This window comes from Vombatus ursinus, unplaced genomic scaffold, assembly GCF_900497805.2.
Source record: "Vombatus ursinus unplaced genomic scaffold, bare-nosed wombat genome assembly UNPS02014225.1, whole genome shotgun sequence".
NCBI classification, from domain to species: Eukaryota; Metazoa; Chordata; class Mammalia; order Diprotodontia; family Vombatidae; genus Vombatus; species Vombatus ursinus.
This window is the reverse complement of record NW_020954003.1, coordinates 305539-330157: the sequence shown is the minus strand read 5'-3', so window position 1 is coordinate 330157 and position 24619 is coordinate 305539. Positions and strand designations below refer to the sequence as shown.

General features: G+C 39.5%; 1 protein-coding gene across 2 annotated transcripts in view; it reads right to left on the bottom strand.

The window, feature by feature from the left end:
- FGD3 (FYVE, RhoGEF and PH domain containing 3) overlaps positions 1-24619 on the bottom strand; it is a 192270-nt gene that overhangs the window by 27972 nt on the left and 139679 nt on the right. For both annotated transcript variants that reach the window (XM_027860622.1, XM_027860623.1), the window contains exons 8-11: positions 20101-20239; positions 17549-17607; positions 9880-10026; positions 7269-7361 (exon numbers count right to left, since the gene is read on the bottom strand). In XM_027860622.1, the coding sequence (XP_027716423.1) occupies positions 7269-7361; positions 9880-10026; positions 17549-17607; positions 20101-20239 (438 nt within the window). The remainder of the gene's footprint in view (positions 1-7268; positions 7362-9879; positions 10027-17548; positions 17608-20100; positions 20240-24619) is intronic.

The following is a 24619-nucleotide window of genomic DNA, read 5'->3' as shown; positions in this document are numbered from 1 at the left end:
GCCCATCTTCTTTCTGGTTCATACATTTCCTCTTTAAAAAAAATTTGATTGATGCCCTATGTTCTCTCTTACATCATACTCATTTCTTTCTTTCCTTTTTTTTTTTTTTTTTTTTGGCTAGGCAATGAGGTTAAGTGACTTCAGGGTCACACAGCTAGTAAGTGTCTGAGGCTGGATTATGAACTCAGGTCCTCCTGAATCCAGGGCTGGTGCTCTATCCACTGCACCCCCCATCATGTTAATTTCTGAAGCTGCTTTTCTCCCCTCTTCCCTGGCATTGCTCTCACTTACTTGTCCCTTACACTGCTCCTCCTCCTTGTTTGTAATATGGCAGAGCCTGCTTCTGTACATCATGCTCCTCTCCACTGGGTAAGCCTCATTTTCAATCATTTGGAGACTCATAACCTACAGCTTCGAAAGACTAGTTACCATTCCCTGAAAATATTCTTTGTCCTTCTCTTCCTATGTTCTTGCTCACAATGTTCCCAGTGCCCACATTGCCTTCCTCATGTTCATCTCTGTTCAAGTAAGGTTTAGCATAGATGCTGCCTCTTCCATGACATCTTCCATGATCCTTTTAGGTGGAAGTGATTTCTCCCTTTTCCCTTCCCTAAACTCATACCATCTCTTATAGGATATACTGTACTAAAGTCAACAAACATTTATTAATACCTACTATGTTAGTAAAACACTATGCTAGGTACAGGGATGAAAACGTGAAAAAAAATGACACAGACTCTGCCCTCAAGGAATTTATAGATTAATAGGGACATAAAACATATACATACATAAGTGAGAATGTGATAAATGCATAGGAGAGGTAAAAAAAAGACTGGCCTAAGAGATCAAGAAAGAGAGGGATCACTTCTAGCTAGGAACAATCAAGGAAGACTTCAAGGAGGATATGGTAAACTAAGCTGAGACTTGAAGGAGGGAAAACATTAATTAATCAATAAACATTTATTAAATGCCTGTATGTGCCAGGTACTGTGCTAAGTTCTAGCAATATGAAAAGAGGCAAAAGACAATCCCTACCCTCAAGGAGTTCACAATCTAATAGGGGAGACAATAAACAAACATTTACAAACAAGCTATATAAAGGATAAATAGGAAATAATTAACAGAGGGAAGGCATTAGAATCAAGAGGTGTTGAGAAAGGCTTCCTAAACAAAATGGGATTTTAGTTGGGACTTAAAGGAAGACAGGGAAGCCAGCAGGTGGAGAAGCTAAGGGAGAGCGTTCTAGGCACAATGGACATCCAGAGAAAATACCTGGAGCCAAAAGATGGAATGTCTTGTTGTTGAAAAAGCAAGGAGGCCAGTGTCATTGAATCAAAGAGTATGTGTTGGGGGATAAGGTACCACCATAGTAGTGGCAGTGTCAGAGGAGAGAAAGAGGCATATTTTAGAATTGTTGCAAAGGTGAAATCTACAGGCCTTAGCAACACATTGGATATTGGAGAGACAGTGGGGAATTAAAGATGAATCCTAGGTTGGGAGCCTGAGGGACTAGGAAGAAATAGGAAAGTTAGGATGGGGAAGGTTTGGGAGAAAGATAATGAGTTCAACTTTGGACATATTGAGTTTAAGATGTTTACTGTACATTCAGTTTGAGATGTCTGAAAGGCAATTAAAGATGCGAGACTGAAGGTCAGCAGAGAGATTGAAGACAACTATATTTGAGGATCCAGCAAAGGAGACTAGGAAAGAGTGGTCAGATAAGTAGAACTCTGAGAGAGTGGGGTCCAAAAAACCTAAAGGGAAGAGTGCATCAAGGAGGACAGGGTGATCAACAGTGTCAAAGGCTGCAAAGAAATTGAGGAGAATTGAGGATTGAGAAAAGGTTGTTAGATTTCGCAACTAAAAGACCACTGGTAACTTTAAAAAGAGTAGTTGCAGTGGAATGATAAGGTCAGAAGCTACATTGTAAGGGATTAAGAAGAGAGTGAGAGGAGAGAGTGAAGGCACCTATCATAGAAAGCTTTCCAGGAGTTTAGTCACAAAGGGTAGAAGAGAAAAAGAATGATAGTAGGGATGGAAGGGTCAAGTGAGAGTTTTATAAGGATGAGCATATTTGTAGGCAGTAGGGCATGAAAGAAGGAGAGACTGAAAATGATCAGTAGGTAAAGTGGGGTTTTGGGGGGGAAGGGGTTCTAGGAGGGGGAATGAAGCCTATTCCTTTCCAGACTAGTTTCATATTACTCTGTCTTAGACTCAGTTTTTTAGTTAAATTAGACCTAAAAGCTACTCTCTAAACTCATCCCATCTCCTTCTGTGCCATTGTACAGGCATCCCCCCCATGCCTAAGAAGTCCTCTAACCTCAGCCCTATCTGCTGAAATCCTCTTTCTTTAAGAAACAGCTTCTCTGATCCACCCAGCTGAAAGTGACTTTACTTTTCTCAGATTTTCGTAGAAAACTGTATCTGGATCTCTCATTTTCCCCACTGTTGTCTACTTTGCATTATGCTTATTGTTGTTGATGTTTTATCCACCCTCCAATAAATGGTGAATTCTTTGAGAGCAGGGATGAATTGTGTAGTTGCTCTTCTTTGTATGTCTAGTGTCTTGTACAGTGCCCCGCACATAACAAGCGCTTAATAGAACTGGACTGACTGGGGGATTACGTGTAAATGTACAGCAGGGGGAGATGACAAAATCAAAGTGGACTAATTATGATTGAAGTATAGAGCATGCTGAAGAGTCCCATGCAGTAAAGCTAAAAGGCTAGGTTGTAGCCAGATTGCCAAAGGCCTTGAACAAGACGGTAAGGTGTTTGTCACCACTGGCCATCATCTGGAACAGCCAAGGGAACATTGTGAAATGTGGGCAAATACATCCCCACATATCAAAATGAGTGGAATGTTCACTGGTCAGTTTGGGAAAAGAGTACTGATGATTGAGGGCAAAAGGCACCAGCACTTCTACATTCAAATCTCACCTTGACTACATGAGTGACTTCGGGCAGGTCATTTAACTTCCTCCACTCTCAGTTTCCTCATCTGTAAAATGAGGGTGCTGGACTAAATGACCTAAGAGGTCCCTTCCCACTCGAGGTCTATGATTCCATTATCCTTTGTATTTTATTCAATAGGTGAGGGTGAACAATTGAAGGTCTGGGAGCTGGGAGGTGACACAAACAGATCTGAGCATTAAGAAGATTACTCTTGACAGTCAGTACTGAGAAGAATGGAATGAAAGAAAGGATGGGAAAAGAGAAGCCAGCTTGGAGGATAATTTTGATTATATTAAATTAAAAAGGGTTTATACAAACAAAACCAATGCAACCAAAATTAGAAGGAAAGCAGAAAGCTGGGAAACAATTGTTGTAGTATCCCTGATAAAGACCTCATTTCTCAACTATATAGAGAAATGAGTCAAATTTATAAAAATATAAGTCATTCCCCAATTGATAAATGGTCAAAGGATATGAACAGATAGTTTTCAGACAAAGAAATCAAAGCTATCTTTGGTCATATGAAAAAAATGCTCTAAATCACTATCGATCAGAGAAATGCAAATTAAAACAACTTTGAGATACCACCTCACACCTATTGGTTTGGTTAATATGACAGAAAAGGAAAATGATAAATGTTGGAAGGGATATGGGAAAATTGGGACACTAGTGTACTATTGGTGGAGTTGTAAACTGATCAAACCATTCTGGAGAGTAATATGGAATTATGTCCAAAGGGCAATCAAACCGTGCACACCCTTTGATCCAGTAATACCACTACTAGGCCTGTATCCCAAAGAGATCTGAAAAAAGAGAAAGAGACCTATTTGTACAAAAATATTTATAGCAGCTCTTTTTGTGGTGGCAAAGAATTGGAAATTGAGGGGATGCCTATCAATTGTAGAATGGCTGAACATGGTTTATGATTGTGATGGAATACTGTTGTGCTATAAGAAATGCTGAGCAAGCTGATTTCTGAAAAACCTGGGAAGACTTACATGAACTGATGCATATTGAACAGAACTAGAAGAACATTGTACACAGTAACAGCAATATTATATGATGATCAACTGAGAATGACTTAGCTATTCTCAGTAATACAACAATTCAAGTCAAGTCCAAAAGACTCATGATGAAATATGCAATCCGCATCCAGAGAAAGAACTGATGGAATCTGAATGCTGATCAAATCATACTATTTTTCACTTTCTTTCTTTAATTTATAGTTTTTTCTTTTGGTCTATTTCTTCTTTCATAACATGACTAATATGGAAATATGTTTTATGTGATTACACACACATAACCTTTAATCAAACTGCTTACCATCTTAGGAAGGGGGGAGGGAGAAAATCTGGAACTCAAATTTTTTAAAAAATGAAATGTTAAAAATTGTCTTTACATGTAATTGGGAAAAAAACAAAACACTATTAAAAAAAAGAAAGGAGACAACAAATGGAAGAAATACTTCAAAAGAAGAACTGGAATGATTTGGTAGCTCATTGGATATGGTGAGAGGAGGGAGTAGGAGAGAAAGGGAAGAGTCAAAGATGGCTGAAGTTTGAGGCCTCTGTGACTGAGAGAACAGTGGCATCATCAATACAATAGTAATGATAGAAGGGGTAGATTTCCTTTGAAGTTGAAAAGTTTTGGGAGAAGATGAGCTCTGTTTTAAACACAGTGAATTTGAGGAGCAGGCAGAGCCTCCAGAGAGACATCCAGCAAGCAGGTGAAAATCCAGGAGTGAAGTTTAGAACAGAGTTTGGGACTGGATATATAAATTTGGATTCATTTGCAAGGAGGTAATAATTAAAACCACTGGAATGAATAAGCTTATCAAGGGAGAGAGCGGAGAGCAAGAAGAGTGCTGAAAAGAGAATACTGGAGGACGCCTGCTCTCACGGTCAGGAAATAGCAAATGAAGCAATGAAGGAAACATAGAAGAAGCAATCAGGAATGATGGAAAACCAGGACAGAACAATGGCACAGAAGCTAAGCAAGGAAAGAATTTATATAGAAGGTACAAAGGGTAAACTACTGCAAAGAGGTTAATAAAGACTGAAAAAAGACACTGCATCTGGTAATACTATCTAGTATTTTCAGTAGCATGGTGGGGGTGGAAGGCAGAATAGAAAGGGTTGAGCAATGAATGAATGGTGAGGGAATAGAGATAGCAAAGGTAAACTGCTCTTTCTGGAAGCTGAGCAGTGAAGGAGCAGAGAAAGACAGTGTGATAGCCTGAAGTTGGTATCTGGGTTATGGGAAGGCTTTGTTTTCATTTTTGTTTTTATGATGAAGAGACCCAAAGGATGATTGTAGGCAGCAAGGAAAGGATGAGTAGACAGGGAGGTACTGAAGTTGGATAGGGCAGAGCAAGACACTAGGAGGCAAGAGGGGATATGGCAAAAAGCAAAGTTAGAATGCACTAGTCTTGGCAAGAAATAAGGAAATCTCTCCTCTGAGACCAAGGAGAAGCAGGAAAAAACAGAAGACAAAAAGGCTCAGAGAAAGAAGTGGTACCAGAAGTAATCCCCAGAAAAGAGATCACATGATCATAGAGCTAGAACTAGAAGAAGCTTCCAAGACCATCAAGTTCAATTCCTTGTATTTACAGATGAAGAAACTGGGAGGTTACGCCTGAGGTCACCCAGGCATTTAAACATCAGGGGATGGGATCTCTGACTCCAAAGTCAGTTCCACAGTACCATGTTGCTTTCCTTTTGAGGGAGATCATTTGGCCTTCAATTTTTCACTGAAGTAGGAGACAAGGTCACCTGCTGAGAAGGGGAGTAGAGTTGGAGGCTTCAGAAGAAAGAAAAAGGTTTGGAACAGTTACTATGGGGAATGTGAGAGGGAGTGAATCAAAGATAAATAAAAGAATTTTTGTACATGTGTACTGATTATGTGATTTCCTCCAGCAATTTAGCACTAAGAGTAGACGTATGGTGGTAATTGTCTAGGACTGGAAACTTAGAGATGGAACAACTGGAAGTCAGGGGTTTGAAGGATTCAAGGGTGGAGAAGAAGGGACTGTTTGACTGCTGCCTTGCAATCTCATGCTTATTTGTATACTTATCTTATCCCTCTACTCCTAGACTGTGAATGCTTTGAGAACAGTGAGGGTGCCTTAATTATCTTTCTACCCCAGCACCTAGCACAGTGCCCCACTCACAGTAAATCCTAAATATTTGTTCATTGAGCAAATGGGAGTGAAATGGTTAATATAAACTCAGTTTTAAGATATCCCACATTTTAACATTGTTTTGGAAGGCCAAAAGTGAAACATCAGATTCAAGTGAAACAAATCATATTTGTTTTAATTGGAGCTATTCTTGAATTGGAGCTATTTTATATAAAGAACTTGCTGGTCATATTACTCTCTGAAAAGATCACACTAATCTGCATTTCCAGTTTAGCAAATATAAGGTAGTACCATGTGGTTGTTTCAACGTGTATTTTTTTAATTGTTATTGAGCCTGAACATCTTTCAAGTGTCTATTTTCTACTGTACTTCTTTTACCAACCTTCTTCTTTGACCACTATTAGTCACTATCATCAATGATGTTACTTATCATAGAATTACAGAGAATTATAGTCAGAAGAAGCTTTGGGAGGTCATTTGGTCCCTTCTGCTTGAGGCAAGATCATGCCCAAGTCAAGCTAAGCATCTCATTTCACATTGTAAAGAATTGCAGAAAAGGAGATTCCATAAACTCTTAGGCACTCAATTCTGGAAACTAACAATACCTACACTGCTGGGAAATTAGAAACTTATTCTCCTCTCTTATTATAGCTGTACTTAACACGAGAGCAAATACAATGTAGAACATTCATCTTGAGGATGTTTGAGCATAAAGAAGAGAGAAACAGGGAAAGAAAATAAATCAATCTGGACCCAGTATTAGGACAAATTATTTTAAAGCAGGGCAGGATGAAGTGGCTATTTGACTGTGAGTCCACAACATTGATATTATATTAATATTATTATATTTTATTACATTGCATCATTAATAACCCTCTAAACACTCCCTACCTTCCAATCGGAAACCTCCTGAAACAAACACACAAGGGAAGAGAGTAACTTCTCTATCTTTTAGTTTGCATTTGTTTTGAAAATGAAGTTGCATCTCAGATGTTTGGCTGCTGTGCTAGGCTACGTAGCAACAGACCAGCTCAGGTGAAGCACTCCAAGTTTCAAATCTTAAAGAAAGTGTCCATTTCAGATTCCCTTTCTAGTTAATTCTGGTGCCCACCATAAAGCAGGTGTTGCTTCTTTCAAACGACGAGGGACAAACAGATAAACAAAGGACCACAAACCTGCAAGCCAGCTATGTCCATCTTCTCACGAACGCTGAACTTCTGACCTATGAGCCTCAGTTTGGGCACACAATATAACAGCATGCTATTAAACTGAAAAAGAGACATGGATGCAATGATTAGGAAATGCAGATTATACAAGAGCCTAAGAATTGAAAGGGAATTAGGGATTACTGAATCTAATCTCATTGTACAGATACACAAACTAAGGCCCAGTGAAATGAAGTGACTGCCCAAGGTCATAAAGATAATTAGTGGAAGAGCAAGAACTACAGCTTTAAGTGTCCTGATTGCCAGCTTACTATGCTGTTAGACTAAGCTATCACTCATATCAGAAAGAGTACTGGATTTGGAGTCAGCAAAGACTTGGATTCAAACCCCATATCTGACCCTTACTGTGTGACTACAGGTAAGTTATTAACTTCTTTGAACCTTATTTCATCTTCATCTGTAAAATGGTAACAGTCCCTGTAGTACCTACCTCACATAGCTGTGGGCATCAAATGACACGAGATACCAAGTGCTGAGTACGTCTGAAAGCACTCTCTCAGTGTCGGCTATTTATTCCTTACAGGATGAAGCAGCCCTTAAATTAGCAAAGTTTTAAAGAGAAGTATTCAACAAAAAGAGTTCTGTACAGAGAACGCATGTGCACTTAGAACAGTAACAGAATGTGTGCAGAGGACTGTAGAGGGCAGGAAGAGTAAATGTTTAGGAAGTGAGAGGAGCAAAAGAAAAGGACTCCAAAGTGAGTTATTGTAGATTATAGAAGGACAACTTCGAAGTGTGGATACTAAAAGTCCTCTCAGAATGAAATCTGTGGTAATTGTTTTCAGATGAAAAATCAACACAGATACTCCCTTAAAAGAAGAAGCAATAATAATAAGAGAATAGAGATGGGACTGGACCTGTGATTTCATTGGTATAGGGAACTCCCTGATGAAGAAACTCTCTACCAATGTAGGGTGGCACCTTCTTTACCACTTATAGGTTAAAGAGTTGCCTAGAGCATTGAGAGGTTAGGTGATTTGCCCAAATCATTCACAGCCAGAGCCAAGGTGTCAGACCTTGAGCCCAGGTCTTCCTAGTTCCCAAAAGTTCTAGTTCTCTATCTACTATATCACACTGCCTAGAACACTTTTACAAAGCATGTCCTCAGACTAACTAAATGAGGGCAGGAAACAGAAGCTCAGAGAAGGGGAGTGACTTTCATAAGGTCAGTTATGGGGCTAGCAAATAACAATTAGTCCTTGAATCTAGCTCATCCAGCTTCAAGGCCAGGGCTTTTGCTACCAGGCTGCTTCCCATGCCAATAAATCTAAGCCCTAGCTTTGTAAAGTACTAACTGTATGTGAACTACTGTTATTATTCTAAGGGAAATGGTGGCCAGAGAATTAGAATTTAGAATAATTAAAGAAGTGTGTGTTTTGATGGCTGAGGGGAGAGGGAAAGAGGTTATAGAAAAGGAAAGGGAAACCATTTAAAATGTTAACAAAGAAATTCAAGCAGCTAGAGTCTAAATGGACACCAAGAAAAGAAGAAGGATGGATCAAAGTTTCTCCTTCAATTCCTTTGTGAAGCCCAGAAACAAGGACCATGTCTCATGTGGCAGAGATGTGAAAAGAGACTGTAGTCCGAGCAGAAGCCTTCTTGCCCTCCTGGAAGAGGCAGCCTCTGCTGAGCTAGCAGGCCCAAGGCCCACAAAATTCAAAGCATCACTTGTGAGGGGGAAGGAGTGGAGAAGATCAGCTTTGTAATTCCCTTGATGCTGGAGAGCTCCTGGCAAGGAACTCCCTCTACAAATGCAGATCAGCCTCTCCTGTGCAACTTGGAGTCATAGTTGCCGGAGACAATGAGAGGTCCAGTGACTTGTCCAGGGTCACAGAGCTAGGATGTGTCAGAGAGTGCTTGAACCCAGGTCTCCCTGACTCTGGGGTCAGTTCTCTACAGATTTCTCCATAATATCCCTAGAGGCATAACTAGCACAGTACAAAGAGGGCTTTGCTCAAGGGCACAAACATGGGGACTAATGCAATAATCTGCTAGATATGTTTTCCTCTCTCCACTTCCAATTTATCTTTCACATGGCTTATGTGATACACTGCGCTTATGCATACATCTAGTTAAATTCTTCCTTTGCTAAAACATTAAGTGATATCTTATAATCTTCTGAATAAAATTCAAACTCTTTCACCTGTTAATCGAGACCCTATAAAATATGGTACTTGGCTAACTTTCTAGACTTACATTATGTTCTATCACGCATTCTAAGAGCCTAACTAGGCTGCTTTCTCTCCTTTGAGTACATCCTGGGGTGGCATGTTTACTCCCTGGAAGGGTGATGGGTTCCCCCACATCCCCATATTTTGCTTCACAGTCCTCCAGTGGTACTTAATACAACCTACCCTGAGCTACCACCTTAAGCCACAACCCCTGTGGTGATGAGGGCTGGATTTCCTGGGAGCTGGGCTGCCTGCAAGCATAACAGGATAACACCATTGGTTGGATTGTCCTCTGTGCTGCCACCACCTCCCACACAGGTATAGGTGTCATGGCTATACATAGAACACTGACTGAGGAGAGCAGACTGAAGATCAGATTTACAACTCACCAGAAACAAGTACCTATCTTGAGCAGTGCCATTCTTTGCAGAGAGCTTCTGAATATGGCCTTCTTTAATAAGTTCGTTTGCAGGATTAACGATATCTTCTTCTCCTCCTAAACGCTCATACACCTCCAAGAGCTTGTGCATCTTTTCCTGAAAGAGAAGCAAAACTGAGTCAGAGGCAAGACATTAAAAAAAAAAAAAGAATTTATTTCTCCTTGTCTGTTGTGGGCCAAGCACATTTGGAAAATTAAACATTTGAGAACAGCAGACCAGGAAGCAACACAGAACCATACAGTCCCCAAAAGAGATATGAAAGGGACTTTAGAGACTACCTAGCCCAATACCTTTATTTGACAAAAGGGGAAACTGAGGACCATTTTTATGACCTTAGGGATATCCTGGACCATTCCTTCTCTCTCACCTCCCACATGCAATCAGTTACAAAGTCTTGTCAATTCTACAAAATCTCTCACGTCGGTCTCTTCCTCTCCACTTCCACTGCCACCACCCTAGGACAGGCCTTCATTACCAGAATCTTGAACTACTGCAATAGCCTCCAAGACAAGTCTTCCTCCCTCCACTTTCTGCTTCTTGCAATCCATCTTTCACATAGCTGCCAGGCTAATTTTTTCTATGCCTAGATCTTGTTATGTTGCTCTCTTTAAAAAAATATTCAGTGATGCCCTACAATCTTCCAAGTAAACTTTAAACCCCTTTGCCTGACATCCAAGGCCCTCCACAATATGGCTTCATACTACCTTTCCAGCCTTATTTCCCATTATGCCCCACCACTCATACCATGCTCCAAACTGGACTATAATTTTTCAATTCTAAACATGTACTGCACTCTCCTGGCTCATGCTGTTATCTATGCCTGGCATAGCCTCCCTGCTCACCTTCACTTGTTTAATTCCTACTTATCCTAAACGACTCAATTCAAATGCCACCCTTTCCTGAAAGTCCTCCCCAGTCCTACTGGGAGGGGAATCTTTCCCTTTTACAGAGCACTTTGTAGTTCTCAAAAATATTTAACTTGTATCATTGTACATTAAAGTTATCTACATCATGTCTCAGCTTTCATAAGACTATAGTGTCAATGAATAATTTTGCTTGGTATACAGTAAGCAATTAATATTCGTTCAATAAATGAATGAATGCAAAACATACTTCTTGACATGGAAGTCATTCAATCAGCACCTTTTCCCCCCTCCCCCAGCTTCAAATAATTTCTTAAAAAAAATCAGTAACCCAAGTTCCTCCCTTCTAGCTTCAGAATGGACAGCAGCAATTCTCTTTATTAAAATAACTGGGCAAAGGAAAACCTTCTTCTGCATCCCATGTCACTTCTGGCAGAAGAATCATAGACTATAGGGAATTCACAACTGTTTGGTGGGGGGACACCAAGAAGCATTTCTTTGACTAATCAGCCCCCAGTTCATACAACAGAGTACTCTCCTGCCAGATCAGTAACCAGGGATATACCCAAACAAGTCTGTGCTAGGGTTTGTCTCTTTCAACTGTGCCATGAGTGGAAGCAGTATGCCCTGACCAGCAAAGCCTTCCCCTATGGGAAGCTACATAGTGTGTAGCAGTTAAGAGCACTAGAATTGGAGTGAAAGAACCTGTGTTCAATTCAATTTGATATTTGTGTGACCTTGGTCACTTGCTTTCCCTGGGCCTCATTTTACTCAATAGTAAAAGAAATTAGATTAGATTATTTTTAAAGCTATCCTCTACTTCTAAATCTCATGATCCTGTGGGCTCCATGTACAGCCTTCTCTATTACTTATCTGTCAGCAATCAAACTCTTTCTAAAACTAGACACAGCATTTGATTCTTCAACATCCAGGTCCCTCCTTGCTAACCAGAAGCTGAGATGTACAGATTAAGCTTAGTTCACTTGTCAGTTATCACATGTATAAGTGGCAAATACCACTGAATTTATAAAAACCTTTTCAATGGGTTAATATGGCCTGGGGCTTGTCCATCAAGAGGAAGTATTTGTTTTCAGGAAGTCACTGATCATTCCTTAGTGACTGCTTCTCTAGGCTGGGAATGCTGGCTAAAAAGTCATGTTTTCTAGACAGCAAACATATTCAGCTAGAAACCTACCTCAATGATATGTACCAAATGTGAAAGCAAGAAACAGAAGATAATCCCAAGTCTCAAAGGGTCTCCACCCAACAGCTAATGTGACCCGGAATGACATGAGGCAAAAGGAAGTGTCACAAATGGGCAACTTCAGCCCATATTCAGATAGATGATGTATAACCATACCACGAGTTGAGTTATTTCTAGTATTTAGTGTTAAGGAAGGTTCTGATTCAATGCCTTTAATTGTCAATCTGTACTATCTCTGTTCTACAGCTGGCCTGGGTTTTGGTGGAGCCCGTTTATGTCTTGTGAGGAAGATAGGCAAACACTATGTGATTCCTTGGAAAGCCACTCCCGCAATTTTATTTTAAAATCCAATCCCTTTGAATTCCATGTTTTATGTTAAAATCTTACCCCTTATTCCTGTTTCAGTCAGATTCATGCATCCTTTCTCCCTTAAGACAGAGATAAATTCTCATAAACTCAAAGAGTTGGAGAAGACCTTAAAGATCATCTCATACCTAAACTAGAATCCCTCTACAACTTCCCCAGTCAATGATCACCTTTGCTTGAGGCCTCTAGTGAGGGGAAATCCATATCCTGCCAAGGTGGCCCATTCCATTTTTAGACAGCTATAATGGTTAGAAAGTTACTTATTATATCAAACCTAAATATGCCTTCTAACTTGCATTCATTGCTCCTAATTCTCCCCTTTGGAGCCAAAGAAAACAAATCTAATTCCTCTCCAATATAATAGTACTTTAAATATTTTATGATAATTATCATGTTCCCCCTATCATGTTCCTCTTTTATAGGTCACATGAGATTAGAGTAGATAATGTATGCATAGTGTTTTACAAATCTTAAAGAACTACATAAATGTTAGCTATTGCCTTTTTCTTTGTGTTTTACAAGGTTTTTTAAAATTAATCTGTCCCATCCACTAACCTCCTCTCCATTAAGCAGTCTAAAAAAAAATCTCTCAATACATATCTACATAATCCAGCAAAATAAATTCCTGTATAAGCCATGTCCAAAAAGGTGTATCTCTTTCTGTATTTAAGTTCACCTTTTCTTTCAGGAGGTGAGTGTATGTTTCATCTTCATTTTTTTGGACTCATGGTTTGTCATTGCATTGATCAGAGCTCTAAAATATTTCCAAAAAATGTTTCTCTATAATGTCATCATTGCAGAAATTGTTTCCTAGTTCTGCTTATTTTGCTCTGCATCAGTTCATAAAGATCTTCCAAGTTTCCTCTAAAACTGCCCATTTCATCATTTCTTATGACACAATAATATACCATAACTTGTTTAGCCATTCCCCATTTGGGGGGCAAGCCCTTGGTTTCAAAGTTTTGGCTACCATGAAAAGAGGTCCTTGTTTCTCTACATCAAGCTTAATTGTGCCTCTTTGCAACTTCCACCCCTTCTTCTTTGTTCTGCCCTTTGGGGCCAGGCAGAACAATTCCAATTACTCCTCCAGATGACAGTTCTTCAGATACTTCAAGAAAATGATTACAGCTATCCCTCCAACCTCTCTCCCCATGCCTTCTCTCCAAGTTAAATATCCCCAATTCCTATCAAGAGAAAACAAATTTACAAAAAGACAGAAAAATATTGTCTTACTCTATGTACAGTAGATAAAGATATTTGACTTGGGAATCATCAGTGCCTACAACATAGTGAGTGGGCATTCACTGAACACAGACTTACTGAAGTGACTTGAAAGAGCCCTAGACTTCAAATCAGAAGATCGAGGCCTTTGACAGTTAATAGCCATGCGAACTTGAGCAAATTATTTGGCTTCCCTGTGTCTCAGAATACTTTTCTGTAAGATAATTATACTGAATAAACTGGGAACTCCTTGAGAGTTAGGATTATCTCATCTTTTACACTGGTATTCCTAGGACTGTGTGTCTTCAATGGGTGGCACACAGTTGGTACCTGTTGACACTTGCTGATTCATTGAATACTTGTACTCAGTCAATAATGGAATTCTCATTTACTTATATTCTCCTGAGTATTACATTTATCTGAATGTATGCCTTATTTCCCACACTGGTTTATAAACTATTTATGAGCAGTGATAAGGTCTGATTCAGTGGATGGAGTACTGGGCCTGGAATCGAGAAGTCCTGAGTTCAAATGCAGTCTTACACACTTACTAGCAAGTTACTTAACCACTGTTTGCCTCAGTTTCCTCATCTGTAAAATGGGAGTAATAATAGCACCTACCTTGTATGGTTGCTGTGAGGATCAAATGAGATAATAATTAAAAAGCGCCTGGCACATAGTTGGCACTATAGTCATTCATTCAACAAACATTTAATAAGTGCTTATTATGTGCCAGGCACCAAGCAGTGAACCTAGTAGATACTTCATATATGCTCCCTGAATAAATTAGCTGATCTGATTGAAAATAATAAGAAAAATGGTATCCTGATACTCAATTTTCAAAAAGAAAAAAAAAGATGATTTGGGCAATAATAGACCAATATGATCTATGTTGATTTATAGATGATGTTACAGCATATGAGGCATCAATTATTCAACAGATAGTTTGTGAGCATTTGAAAAAGGGCATAGTGACCAGCACAAGTCAGTATGGGTCCACTGGGAACATCATACAAACTGATCTGGTTTCCTTTCAGGTAAAAATTTACTAGAATAGTAATAGATCAAGGGCGGCTGTAGAAATAATGTATATTCATTGTAGTTTAGCATTTGACAGTATCTTCCATACCATCCTTATGGGATGTCAGTAGAATCTGTGGTGTTTGAATGTTATTTAAAGTGTTTAGAGTTTTATTAAGAATATCAGAGAAGACAAAGACTTCTGGATAATATACAAATCATAAATAAAAAATGCACTATTTTAGAGTCAAATGGGCTCCTTTTGATGAGAGTTCCATCATTTTACCTAATACTGACTCTCTTTAAATGATATAAAAGAGTGTTAATCTTGGGCCTTAGTTTACTTATCTGAAAAATAAAGTATTGGACTAGTTGGCCTTTGAAGTCTCTTTTATCTCCAGATCTATACAAACTTTTGAACTTTAGATGAACTGTAACATTCCAATTCACTCTCTGCTCTCTCACATTCATTCCCTTGGCCAACTCCTCCTCTATACACTGGTTCAGGATTTCCTGGAGCCAGCTCTTTATCAAATTAGTTTAAATTGTGTTTGTCACCTGTAAAAAAAACACTTGTAGACACTCTATATTTTACCTTTGAATAATAAATGTATCCAGAAGTTTAACAATAAAGTATAAACTATAGTAAGTAATAGTAATAGACCTCCAGAAAGTAGTAATCCTTCTGTCTTTTGCCCAGGTCACATGCCATCTGAAGCACCCCCTTCTCATTTCTACCTTCTGGCTTCCTTCAAGGCTTAACTAAAATCTTAACTTCTGCAAGAAACCTTTCCAGGTCTCTTTATCTTTCATTCTTTGTACTTGTATCCACAGTGCCTAGCATGTGGTAAATGCTTAATGCATACTTATTGATTGATCTTTTTTTTTTTTGGCCATTATTTAATCAATGTGTACACACTTTATTTGTAGTTCTTTTTTTTACCCCAAAGAATGCTGATATGAATATTTTGTCTTTGAATTCCTTAGGGCAATATTCAAGTATATAAGATAAAGCATCATGGTGCAGGGGAGAGTTGGCCTCAAAGCCAGGAAGATCTGGGTTCAAGCCCTGTCTCTGACACACATTAGCTATGTATCACTTAACCTCTCAGAACTTTAGGCAGCTTTATAAATCTATCAGCTGAAGAGCAGGTGCCACCCTGTATTGGCAGGATGAGTTTCTTCACTCAGAAGTTCCCTACACCAATGAAATCACAGCTTCAGTCCCTCTATACCAAGCGTGGGTCCACTGGGTCAAAAGTGGGTCAACTGAGACCCACAGCTTACTCATTTTATTTGCAGAACTCCAAACTGACATGCAGAATGGCTGGCCCCATTTACAATGCCACTAATAATGTATTATTTTATTTGTCTTCCCGGTACCCTTCCAATATTGACTATTCCTAGGTTTTGCTATCTGCCAATTTGCACGATGTGAGGAGTCTTTTTCTTAGTTCTCAGGAGTACGTCCTTGGCCTTCCTTTCTCTCTATATATATTTGCCTTTGGTAACCTCATCTACTCTCATGGCTTCATTCACTTCTACACATAAGTCTGTGTATTCTTCCTTTAAGGACTTTACATTCATTTTTATAAGCATGACTCCTAAGTTGACGCCTTTAGCCTTGATTTCTCCCTTGAGTTCCATTCTCGTATAGTAATAATAATAGGACTTATATAGTGTTTCAATGTTTGAAAGCACTTTACACAAGTTATTTAATTTGATCCTCACAAAAACCTTGTGAAATAGGTGTTATTATTATCTCCATTTTAAAGATGAAGAAACTGAAGCTGAGAGAGACTAATTTAGTTGTCCAGAATCACATAGCTGGTAAATATTCTATTTCCAACTATCTGCTACCAGCACTTCAAAACTCAATGTCAAAAACTGAACTCAGTTTCCCCCTAAACCTGTACCCTTAAATCTTCCCAACTTCCCTGTTTCTGCTGACGGGACTACCAGTATTACACACATCAGGGTATGGAACCTAACAGCAAACTCTGACTCTCCTCTATAATCCTAGACATCTCATTAGTCACCACATCCCATTGATTCTATCTCCCCAATATCACTTACACCTTCCTTTCCATTCCTATTGTAACTACTGTGATTCAGGTCCCAATTACTTTTGCCTCCCCTATTGTAATTACATCTTAACTGGTCTCCCTACCTCTAGTATTTCCCCACCTCAATCTATGAATTCTCCAAGATTAATCTTTTTAATGTATAGTCTTGACCATGTCACATTCCTACCTAAAACACTCTCATTTTCAGTCATGCACAACTCTTGATGACCTTATTTGGGGTTTTCTTGGCAAAGATACTGAAGTAGTTTGCCATTTCCTTTTATAGCTCATTTTACAGATGAGGAAACTGAGGCAAAGAGGGTTAAGTGATTTGCCTAGGGTTACATAGCTAGTGTCTGAGGTCAGATATGAACTCAGGAAATGAGACTTCCTGATTCCAGGCCCAGCACTCTATTCATGGCACCACATTGCTACCTTCCCTATTGCTTAATAAAATATAAAGTTTTATTCATATGAAATTCAACTCAATGCAAAAAATATTCATACTCACCTAATCTTGTGTAACACACATCAAGACAATGGGGAGAGGGATTACAAAGACAAAAAAAGAAACAGTTCTTGCCCACAAAGAGATTCCATTATACTGATGGCATTCACCAAATCACACAAAGAAGTAGATACAAAGTATGTACAAAGTAATTAAGAGCACAGAGGGCTTAATAAGTGTCTGGGGATGAACGGGAGAGCAGAAAAGGCCTGAAGTGTATCTTCAAAGAAGTCAGAAATTCTAAGAAGTGGCAGTAATAAGGGTACACATTATAAGAAAGTCCTGGATAATAGAAAAAGAATTTCCAAATAAGGTTCACATGAGGGTTGGCTCTTCTACCCTGAGCAGGCCATGAACATTGTGTACTTACCATCTTTCGAATAGCTGCATTTGAGTGATTTGCTGCTGTGGAGATGAGCTCCAAGGATTCTGCAATTAAAGGGACATCATTAAAATAGCAGCATCAGACATTTATTAAGCATTTACTTTGCGCAGAGTATTGCACTAACCATTAGACCTAAGGCCCAGTTCCTGCCCTCAGAGAGCTTGAACTCTACTTATATTGCTAATAATTTTCTATGGCCATGGCATTTCTCAGAGTATATTCTCTTACTGGAGAAAATTCTGCTCTACTTAACTTTCTCTGATTTACAGGAAATTCATTTGAGTAATAAAATAGTGTGTGGTTTGTCAGGTTTTTTTAAAGCTATCTGACTTAAACATCCCCAGTTCCTTCATCTGATCCTCATGGACTCAATCCCTTCAGCATCCTGGCTGCACTCCTATGGATGCTCTCTTTCTTGTCACTGTCATTTCTAAACTATGGTGTCCAGACCAAAACACCATAACCCAAATGTCATCTGATTGAGGAAGGCAGAGTCAGAAACTACTATCTCCTTATTCATGGAAGCTGTGCCTCTCTTAATGTAATCTAATACTGCATTATCTTCTTTTTAATTGCCACATCACACTGTTAACTCACATTGAGCTTTCAGTCTACTAAAACTCTCACTTTTTTCCTCAGATAAACTACCCTCTATCTTGCACTTGCAAAGTCAATTTTTTTTAACCCGATTATAAGACTTCACATTTATTATTATCAAATTCTACAGTGATAGATCCAGTCCAATGTCCTAGCCTGGCAAGATCTTTTAGGATCCTGTCTTTGTATTCCAAAGTACTAGCAATTCCTTGAAGTTTTGTGTTCCCTTTAAATAGGATAAGCATACTTTCTATTGGCTTCTTCCAAATCACCAATACCAATGTTAGACAGCACAGGACCAAGCACAGGTCCCTGGGGGCACTTCACTGGAGACTTCCTTCCAAGATGACATAGAACCATTAATGAGCACTTTTTGAGTCTACTCATTTGATCATTCTAAATCCATCTGATAGTGCTATCATCTATCCTGCATTTCTCTAACTTTTCCACAATAGCACAAAAGACTATTAAATGTTTTGTTAAGATGTAGGTAAACCACAGCTAAACATTCCTCTGAATAGGAGTTTAGTAATTCTGTCAAAAAACAAAATATTTCCTGAGGACCCACTATGCAATACACAAATGAGAGACTCTTGCTTCATTTACAAAGCTCTGTCTCAGTGCAGGGAGGGGCAAACTATTTAGGGTTAACAACTACTTCTCCACATTCCTCCAAAGCTTTGATGAATCTGGCCCAGGAACAAACAAGTCTTTCTATATCAGCCCTCCACACTAAGGTGTATCTCCCCCAACGGAATCCTCCCTTATAACAAAGTATAGTTAAATTTTTAAAAACTGACATACTGTTTCTGGCAGTATATTCCTCATTCTGCACCTCTAGTCCACCAGCTATATAGCAAGAGGTGTATTTCATTGCCAGTTTCATCATTATTCTTCTGGAGTCAAGAATGGTCATTGCATTATTGATCTGGGTTCTTGCTAGCCTATTAATATACTGCCTTCCTCATATGGATATCCCAACATGGTCTTTACTCTGAGTTTTGTTTCAATGACCCTTTTCCCAGTCATCTGTCTTCTTTCCCGCCCCCTCCAACTTCAACCAGATCATCTCTCAAACTACCTCCTTCATTATTTCTGTAATCTGGTTCAGGCCAATTGCATTAATGATGATGATGATGGTAGCAGATATTTATAAAGTGATTTAGCTATATTATCTCATTTGATTTACTCAATAACCCTATGAGATAGGTGTTTTTCTTATCCCCATTTTACAGGAGAGGAAAATAAGACTCAGGTAAATTAATTTTCCTAGTTGGTTGAGGCAGCTTGGGCCATAGGTCTTCCTGACTCCCAAGTCTAGTGCTCTATCCAGTATACCATATATATATATATGGTATACATATATATGGTATATATGTGTGTGTGTGTGTATATATGTGTATATACATATACACAGATATACACACTATATATATACACACATATATATACATGGTATAGTAGATAGAGCACTTAGACTTGAGAGTCAAGCTGTGACAATGGAAGGGGTAGGGAAGCCTAGGGGAAGGACAAGATAAAAGAGAAATCTTTGTTAGTAGAAGAGAGCAGAACCACTCCAACAAAGGCTGTGAAGGACTTCCAGGAGGAAACCACATGTCTAAAGCCATATGGGACCTTCCTTGGAGAAGATCAACCCTGAACACTGGCATTTTTACTCTGGAAGTTGAAAGGGGTGCTTGAGAACACTATGCTCTGGTCTCCTGCCCCCATTATTCTAGCTCCCCAAAAGGCTAACATTGTCTGTCTGCCAAGGTTCTTAAGGTGTGTCTGAAAGACGTTTGGAATCCTTCTAATGCTTAGTTTATCTCAGCAAAGTTCCCTTTCCCTAGTAGCTTTGTAAAGCATTCCCTTCCTCCTTTCCTTTGCCCCCAAAAGGATGCTGTTTGTCCCTGTCACTCAGCAACTGGAATGTATCTTACTTTCTGCATCTTTTCTGTCTGGAGACTCCCCAGGAAGTTTCTTCAAATAATCCTTGAGCAACATCTCATAGCGAGGGATTCTCTGTACTGGCTCTAGCATGTGATGCTGTAATGTCAGGTTCCCACAAACCTCCTGCTTCTGTTGGCACAAAATTCAGAAATATACAAAGTTAGACTCAGCTAGAAAGAGTAACCAACCAACAGAAACTAAAGCAAACATACCAATACACCCTGATAACTGGACTGCCCTTGGCCCTCAAATGACTAATGCAATGGCATTCTTTCAGGGGGGACAAATAGATTAAACAAAGATCACCATGTTCCCTCTAATCTTTATCAATGCTATGTTAAATAATTTGCACCTTTATTGTGCAATTAAGATTGAATCCTTTCCTTTCTGTGCTCAGAAAAGTGCAGATATTTTCAATTATTCCTACACCACGCTAACTCCTAAATTCTGGTCATGATTAAATATCCAATCCCTTATTTGCATGGTTCTTGCTCTGAATAAAGAAAATGGGTAACTATAAGTTGGTAATAGGATCTTTATAGCTTTGAGGAACCTTAGGAATCATTGAAGTCCATTCTCCCTTAACTTAAAAATTTGTAAACTAAGGCATAGAGAAGGGAATTGATTTGCCCCAGGTTACATAGCTAGGAAGTGGCAGAGCTAGGACCCAGATCATTTGACTTCCAGCTGGGTGAATTCACTACTACTCAGACAGTGACTTCATGTATCAGACTTCCTCTCTCTGAACCCTGCCATAATAACCAGTTTGGGTTTGTGGAAAAGACAGCTTGGCTAAAAACCTTGAACAATCACATTTACTCTGATCTACTTTATCTTCTTTTCATCACTTTGAGAAATGGAGTAAAATTAGCCAGTCACTAACTTTGCAGGAACTTAGCCTCCTACATTCACATGCTAAACCAGCAAATTACAAATCTGGGTTCAAACAGAGGCTGCTAAAATGCTGGTCCGAAAGGATGAGCTGAAAATCTCAAATGCCAAAGTAGGGGCAATAGTGCTCTGTTGGTGGGCTGCTGCACTGCTGGCTCTGTGTCCTATCCCCACCATGCCCCTGTCACAGACAGGGGAGCAGAGACATACCGGCTTGAACTATTTTCCAGAGTTACTGCATAACACAAACACTGTTTTACCTAGAAAATCACCAGTTACTATGTTGGGTAGTGAACCATATTTCTGCTGTGCTGCCTTTGAGTAATCTATTATCTCTAAATGTTTTGTAAACCAAGGCTTTCCCAGATTGTGGAATTACTTCAGCTGGAAAGAGGAATGAAAATTCCAGAAACAAAAAGGGTACATGAAGTTTTCTATTTATGGGAAAAAGTCATTTAGGACAAAAGGACATAAAATGCCAAGTGCTACCCACTTCATGGGATGTTTATATAGTGGTTCTAACATTTCTGCTGGGGCCTGGGGGTGGGGTCCAAAGGATCACAAAACTTTTGCCCCAGCTCTGTATTCATTTCCTCTCTCTGATCCCTGTCATACTAACCAGTTTGAGTTTATAGAAAAGATACATTATATTGGTGAAAAAATTTGAAACAATCACATTTACTCTGATCTGCTTTATACTCTTCCCATCATATTGGGAAATGGAGAAAAATTAGTCAATTGCTAAGTTGGTGGCAACTTTGACTTGTAGTTTTGGTTTTAAAAATACAATTGTAGCCATACATATAGGTCTCTTAAAAAAATTAAAAAAAGATTTCTTGTGGCTTTAACAAAATCAGCAACTTTAAAATAAAACTAAGTCTTCCTTGCTGAGCTATGGACGGAAACATTAACCAATAATGGACTTGGAGAAGCAGAAAAAGAAAAAAAAATGAGTCATGAGGAAGCCATGAGATGAATTCTCGTTTAAAATCTGTTCAGTCCAAATTGTGTTTTAAAGCATTCAGAGGGGGGAAAGGCATTGGATGTTTCAGGAATTAAATCAAGTCTCTGTTCGAAGTGGGCAGAGAACAGAAAGAAGCAGTGATAAATAGCCACAGGATAGGACAAGTCAGGAGAAGGCAAGAACTCTGAGCAGTGAAGCCAGGCTGGCAGAACACAACAGGTGATAAAACTGAAAAGCAGGTTGAGAGAAGGGAAAGCTAACGAGAAAGACAGAGAGGAACTGCAGATATAGTGAATCCTTATGACAAAGCTAAGGTCAGAGTCCAGGGTTTCAGGTCAGATGAGATGTGTTGGTAAAGTGCTAAGTTTGAGAAATCAAGCCAGAGTTGATGACTAATCACCTAGACCAGGCATGAGGGCATGGGCAGGAGCAGAATCAAAGTACTCAGGTAAGGACTGGTAGCCAAGGATCAAAGTGGACCTAAAGGAACAGAGAATGAATGGAGTTCAGACAGGGAGACTGAGAACAATGTCTCCAGTTCTGTTATAGGTGAGAGGATACTCATAATAGTGCAACCAGGGCAAGAATGCCAACTGGATTCAAGCCTGGATGCTCTTATCCACAGTTTTAAGCATTTTCTGTGGTGTTGGCAGATATGGTATTTAGCTCCCTCGAACAAGGCAGGGTCCTACAGGAGATTAGGGCTGGTGATGGGAATCACCGAAGGGTTAGGTCTCTAAGGAATCCCCCATTCATCTAACCTTGTGTCAACTAGGGTAGTCTCCGCTCTTCTTAGGGGCCCATTTTTACTAAGGCAGGCTGGGAGGAAGTCTGCCATGTTGGCTGGGATATGAACATGTGGAGCAACTTTTAGGATCCAACTTCTATATGGGTGTATGTTGTAATTAATAATGATATAAGGCATTCTCAAAGACAACAGTAAGGCCTTGATGTCAACCTTTAACAGAGTCATCTTTTTTTTTGGGGGGGGGGGGATGAGGCAATTGGTGTTAAGTGACTTACCCATGGTCACACAGCTTGTAAGTGTGAAGTGTCTGAAGCCAGATTTGAACTCAGATCCTCCTGACCCCAGGGCCAGTGCTCTATCCATTATGCCACCTAGCTGCGCCCATTCTGTACATTGGCATGAGGGGGTGACTATCTAGGAAGAGGTTGTCCTGGTACTATTTATATAAGCACGGAGATATAGAAGGCTGAATGACTCCTAAGAGATCTTGGGAGGTCCACCTTGAATGACATGATAGGATTATGGCAAGCTCACAGAAGAAGCCTGGTATGAGGGCTTTCCAGAAACAGAGAGCCACGCCTCAGCTTCCAAAGGAAGTGGCAGCCCAATCAGCACTGTCAACTGGCTGAATTGACATAAGCTTACTTTTCTTTTGTCACCTGTGGATCAGTACAGCACATTTGGCTTAGAGTTTGTATCCTCAGGGAGCAGATAACAGATAGGACACAGAATGGTGAGAGAAGGACTGGAAATGAGAATTCAGGGGAAAAGCCCTTTTAAGTTAACTCAGTAAGAATTTTGTACCCCAACTATGCACAAAGTACTGTAATTCAAAGGTTTGAATGCGCATGTTAGTGGTGAAGGTGAATCTTATGAATGCCAGGAAGGAGAAAACTGATCATTCCATTGGCCTGCTAGAAAACAGCAAGTGTATCTTTCAAGTGTTAGATTGACTCATTCCAACTGTTGGTCCATATTTGGTTGGTCAATCAGATAAAGAGGTCCAGGGCTCATCTAGAAGTCAGTCAGTCAGTCAGTCAACTAGCATTTATTAAGCACTTACTATTGGCAGGCACTGTGCTAAGTACTTAGGGATACAAAGAAAAGTAAAAAGAAAAAAAAAATAGTCCCCCTTCTCAAGGACTTCACAGTCTAATGAGGGAGAAAAACAGGAAAATTATTAAATATTAAATTATTACAAAGTAGTTGGAAGATAATCTCAGAGAGGAAGGCACTACTACCTGTGGGGATCAGGATAGGTCACTTACAGAAGGTGGGATTTGAGCTGAGTCTAAAGGATTCTAGGGAACTTAAAAGCAAAAGTGAGGGGCAGAGCCTTCTAGGCCTGGGGGACAGCCCGTGCAAAGGCATGAAGTTAAGAGATGAAGTGTCACGTGTGAGGAACAGCAAGTAATCCAGTGTAGCTAGGTCACAGGGTGCATGGAAAGGAGTGAAGTGTAAAAAGACTGGAAAGGTAGTAAGGGCACAGGTTGGGAAGAACTTCAAATATCTAACAGGGGACAAACAAAAGGGTTGGATTAGGGGATCTCCAAGAGATCCGTTTGCTCTCACTTTCTACAATCATCTTTGAGGGTTTCTTATGGAAACCTATGTAATTTAAAATATGCCAGCCTGAGGTATAGAGGACTTGTTTTGGGATAAAATTGGCCACCTTGATGAAAATGTGCATCTCCCAACCGCATCCACTTTGTGGAGGGAGGGCCAAAATGGTTTAAAGCTCAGTTATCAAAATAAGGCACCCCTTTGTTCATTTAAATCACTTGGGTTCATTTAAAAAATGTGCCCTGGAAGAGTAAATGAAACTCATATGGCCTCAAGCATGAGATTTGAAAGGGAGTAAATGTATTTCAATGGCACTTACATACAGGTCTTGAAGTTTATGATT